This window comes from Stigmatopora nigra, chromosome 17, assembly GCF_051989575.1.
Source record: "Stigmatopora nigra isolate UIUO_SnigA chromosome 17, RoL_Snig_1.1, whole genome shotgun sequence".
NCBI lineage: Eukaryota > Metazoa > Chordata > Actinopteri > Syngnathiformes > Syngnathidae > Stigmatopora > Stigmatopora nigra.
Window position 1 is genome coordinate 3200720 of NC_135524.1, and position 4883 is coordinate 3205602.

General features: G+C 43.7%; 1 protein-coding gene and 1 long non-coding RNA gene across 2 annotated transcripts; one reads left to right on the forward strand and one right to left on the reverse strand.

Moving 5' to 3' along the window:
* Positions 1-346: 346 nt before the first annotated feature.
* sowahb (sosondowah ankyrin repeat domain family member B) lies at positions 347-4729 on the reverse strand. The gene is made up of 5 exons (XM_077737395.1): positions 3283-4729; positions 2524-2721; positions 2086-2444; positions 1341-1528; positions 347-1274 (listed from the first exon to the last, which is right to left on the reverse strand). The coding sequence occupies exons 1-5, from the start codon at positions 4454-4456 to the stop codon at positions 821-823; spliced, it is 2373 nt and encodes a 790-aa protein (XP_077593521.1). The 5' UTR covers positions 4457-4729; the 3' UTR covers positions 347-820.
* LOC144210634 (uncharacterized) lies at positions 773-1758 on the forward strand. Its single transcript, XR_013329421.1, has 2 exons — positions 773-1096; positions 1325-1758. It is a non-coding gene; the product is annotated as an uncharacterized LOC144210634 (long non-coding RNA).
* Positions 4730-4883: the final 154 nt, after the last annotated feature.

Sequence of the window (4883 nt, forward strand, 5' to 3'; positions counted from 1 at the left end):
GATTTGAACCCAAGACCAAAGAAGTAGTAAACTGATGACTTACCCACTGGGCTACCGCTGGCAGAAGTTAGGCAGTAGTATTTGTTGTTTTGTCTCTTTTCACTCCCACATCGTACTTAGTACTTTATTGTACCTTCAAGTGGGAAAAGTTAGGTCAGATTACAAAGCATGAATTGAGCCCAGGTCCATAAAGGTGTGAGGCCAATGATTTACTCACTGGGCCACAGGCTCCCAAAAGTAAGCAGTAGTATTTATTGTTAGGTCTGCCTAAACTATCATATAACTTTACTAATAATATAGTAAGGCTTTTTTTCTTAAAAACACAACATCGTATACTTTGTGAATTAAAGCAAACAACACAGGCTATGTTTGGTTAAAAGTAGACAAATATATTTAATATAAAAATACTGTTTAAGGAAATAGACATCACTATACATGGAAAAATAAATCTTGTCACATTTGGCCTATTGTTCATAGTGCTTGCGATTTATAATAAAGTTTGATACGGTTAAGCAAAACAAATAATAATTTCCATTCAACATAGAAAGATCATCATAAAAAAATTAAAATCTTTGCAATTTTAAAAACAACAATCTTTAAAATAAAGGTTTTAATACATATTAGTCCTGATATCTTAGTGCTTTTCAACCTTTGGGATGTTTTGTTTTGAAAAACAATGACATACAAGAACCTAAAAGTACTTCTAGTGTATTTAATACCTACCAGTAAATGACTAACCTTAAAAAGGTGGCTATTAAGGACATGCCCAAACAGCTTTAGCAGATGATGTAATATTCAGTCCTTTTATAAACAAAGTGGCTCAACCATCTGACTTGTAGCCATGGAAACGACTCAATGGCTTCTGTTTTAAAAACGCAGCAATGGATGTTGAGCGTTTGACTTTATTTCCAGGGACGATCTTCGGCTTTTCTCCCCGTGAGGCGAACGACAGGTAATGTCGTCGATGGCGGCGTCGCTGACGGGGCTTCTCCTCGCCGTGGACTTCAGCCGAGGGAGACCTACCCGTCACCCTGGCGGCCCCACGTGCCGGCGCCCCCAGTAGGCGGAAGACTTCACGAGATTCGCTGGGATTCAGGTACTGCCAAGGCTTCTTTCCGGCGGTGTCTCGCAGTTCCACGTTGGCGTTGAACTTGTTAACCAGCAAGCGCATCATGTTCTTGTGGCCGTGGACGGCGGCGATGTGAAGTGGCGTTTGGCCGCAAGATGCCTTGGCGTTGACGTCCAATGCCAAACCGGCCTTTTCGACACCGTACCTGGAAAAAAATGAGTGTTGTGTAAAGTGTGCATAAATTTTCCCCAATAGAATATTTGAGTAATACCAGAGTGTGTTGAGAACGCGGTGGTCGCCATGTTTGGCGATCCAGTGCAGCACGGTGAAGCCGGAAATGAAGTCTCGTCTGTGAAGGAGGGTGGCGTCTTCTCGGAACAGCGAGTAGATGTCTGGCCACGCCCCCGACGCACCTTTCACCAGCCAAGCGTGTTCTCGCACGTCCAAAGGAACCTGGGACTGATCATAAAGGAAGAAAAGTTCAGGGATCGTCATTTGGCGGATGTGGAATTGCCTGGAACTTATTAAAACTATTGAGAAGTGCTCAACAAATTGTAATTACTTGTTTTGTTTTTTAAAGTCTTACTATACTATGTCGTCTAAATAAAAATGTCATACTATACTATGTCGTCTAAATAAAAATGTCATACTATACTATGTCGTCTAAATAAAAATGTCATACTATACTATGTCGTCTAAATAAAAATGTCATACTATACTATACTATGTCGTTTTTTAAGAAAAAAAAGCCTTACTGTACTATGTTGTTTAAATAAAAAGCCTTACTATACTATGTTGTTTTTTGAATGGAAAAAGCCTTAATATACTATGTCGTTTAAATAATAAAGCCTTACTATATATACTATGTTGTTTAAATAAAAAAGCCTTACTATACTATGTCGTTTTTTTAAGAAGAGTAAATCATGAGTGCCGACTTTCTGTTTTAGAATAAAATTAAAATGAAGAATTGCTCCCTAAAAAATTACATTTCAAACCCCCACAAACTCCATCCTTACCTCCTTATTTAGGCTTTCGTGAGGGGCGCCGGTTACGAGCGGGACACGCTTCCCTTTGGCGTCGGCTTCGGCCAAGTCGGCCAGGCTGTTGCAGGACGACAGCGAGGACGACGACAGGTTGTAATGGAGGCTGAGCGAGGACGAGATCCGGTGGAGGCGCTTCCGTCGGGCCGCTTCATTCCCCCTGGCTCCCTCCTCCGCCTCTTCTCGGAGGAGGCGATCCAGGTCGGCGCCCATACTGCGGCACATCCTTCCACTCATCTTGCCGCCGCCACCGCGCCGGACCCGCGTCGGGCTTAGACGCCGAGCCGGCGACGAGGCTGAGCAGTCGCTCGACTCGTGGTCGTCGTACAGATTACCTGCCGGATGAGACAAATAATTTAAAGTTGGTAAAAAGGGGGCAAATGAGCCGAGGTTCGAGTCCTGGCGCCGACTGACCTGACGAATGGCGCCATTGCGTTTCATCGGTCAAGAGTTGCCGGTTCAGATGGTCGGAGGACTTATGTAACGGGGCCACGTGGGCGGATGCCCTTTTGTTTGGAAGCGTGCCCGTGGAGTGATGCCAGGGTGCCGCCAACCTCGGATCAGGGGGTCGCTGGGGGGCCTCAAGGGTTTTCAAATGGTCCATGGAGGCACCTGATCACATAAGAAGCCATGTTGTAACAGTACAAAAGTCAAATATTGAGATGAAAAAACAGCTAGGGAGAATTTTTTAAATATTTTTTTTAATATTAGTATTTTGCATATGTCAAAACTGTGGATGCACATGCGCTACATTTATAATTGCTGTCTATGGAATATTGTATGTACTCCAATTTAAGAAAAAGTACTGTAAAATAGTAATGTTTTACTTGTAACATGTTTTTGTTGTCACAATAAAGGAAACCCAAAACAAATATATATTTATATTTTTTTTTTCATGAAGTTAACAGGGGCATTAATTTGCTTTATGTATTAAAAACAGCCAATGTTTTTAACTATTTTTGGACAAAATATCCAAAGCATATCCAAGTTATTCATAGTAATTTAATTCTCTTTAGTTCACTTGATTTGTTATCCTTCCTGAAAATATAATGTTACATTTATGCCTAACCTATTCTTATTCATTGTATGTCACTATATATATATATATGTATATGATTATTTTTTGATATTAAAACAAGAACAAGTGATCAAGTAGATTGCACACATCCTTACCTGCCGTTAAGCCTTGGATTTCAGTGCTGCCGCATCTCCCAGCTGGCCAATCGCTGCCAGGAAATCCGGCATCCGACGAAGAAGTCAAGATGCTGTCGTGGCTGCCGGACATCCATGTTTTCTCGTTTGCACTCCAGACTTTTCTATTGGCCAATGCAACCCCTACAGGTTGGGAGTAGCGCCTATCCTCATCTTCAACTCTCTCTGGTAACGGCGCTGGCAAGCTCCGCCGGGTGGGCACGGACCCCCCGGGGGGACATCCAGGAAGAGCATCCCTTGTCTGGAAGACCGATTCTGGGCGAGAATGAAGAAGCCGACCAGCATTGGCCATATCGTGGACATAAATTGTAGGAATCTCTGTTGATGAGAAGGCATTTGGGGGTCCTTGATGACTGTCAGGGGGTCCCACTGCCAGCTTTAAATTGGGTTCTTCATCTTCATCATCATCATAAGAGACTGCAGTTTTATAGCTCTGCCTGTGCCTGACTCGGCGAGGCTGAACAACAGCAAGATTACTAAGTTTTGGGTTCAGGTCAAGACCTCCAAAAGGTTCCTGGGTACTTTTTGGGGATCTTGGAGGTGGCATCTGTTGGCTGATTTCTCTAGTTTTATGTTGACCCACTTGGGCATGGATCTGCCTCGGGATGGGGTACTCTGGGGGTGCTTGGTTTGAGATCGGAGGCTGGGTCAATACTGGAAGTGCTTTTGGTCTCCGGTCGAGATTAGTTTCTACATTATTATTGTTGTTTAGCATGATCCCAGCCGCAGGAAGCACGATTTTTACGTCAGATTCTCTTGGGAGAGTCGGCATGGTGGCCTCTGGAAGTGCTGCTTTTTGCCGTAGCTTCTCTCTACTCCAAGCCGGGTTTAAGGTAGCCTTAGGCGGCGGAGGCTCAGGAGATCCATGGTCGGATGTCCCGAAAATCGCGTCCCCACCGACGATCGGTACCGGAACCCGGAATTTCTTTCTGAGCACGACGTGCGAGACGCCATGATCCTGTTTGACCGTGGCCACGCAGTTGACAAACATTTTGAAAAGTTCCCGGTTCCGTACCTGGTCGGCGTGCTCCCGTAGAAAGCCCTTGAAGTGGTGCAACAGTTCGGTATTCTTTACCGATCCGCCTTTGCTTTGCAGAAAATGTAAAACAGAGTCTTGTGTGAAATCCGCGTCCATTACGAGATCGTTAGTTCCAGCCGTGTGGGGTTCGAAGTACGTCAGTTGGTCGGATTGTGAGTAATTAAACCCCACCTACTTCAGGTATTTAACCCTTTTCTCGCAGGTATGCAGGAGGACTTGGCCAAGTATACATCTGTGGGTGATCATTGTTGGAAATAAACGCAAATTAATCACCTCATTCAACCTTTGTGAATATTAAACCTGTTCAGGAATGACAGCAGCCCTAAAAAACATTTTTCAAATCATGCAAACTTGGTTGTTAATAATGGACTTTCGTTGCCCTCTAGCGGACAATAAAGGAAGTGCTCTTATTTTGCAAAGTGCCAATACATGCTAGTGATGAATCAGTCACATTTCATGCATTCCAATCTGCAAAAATAATAACAACATAAGCACATTTGTTTAAATTTGACAGTACATGTGA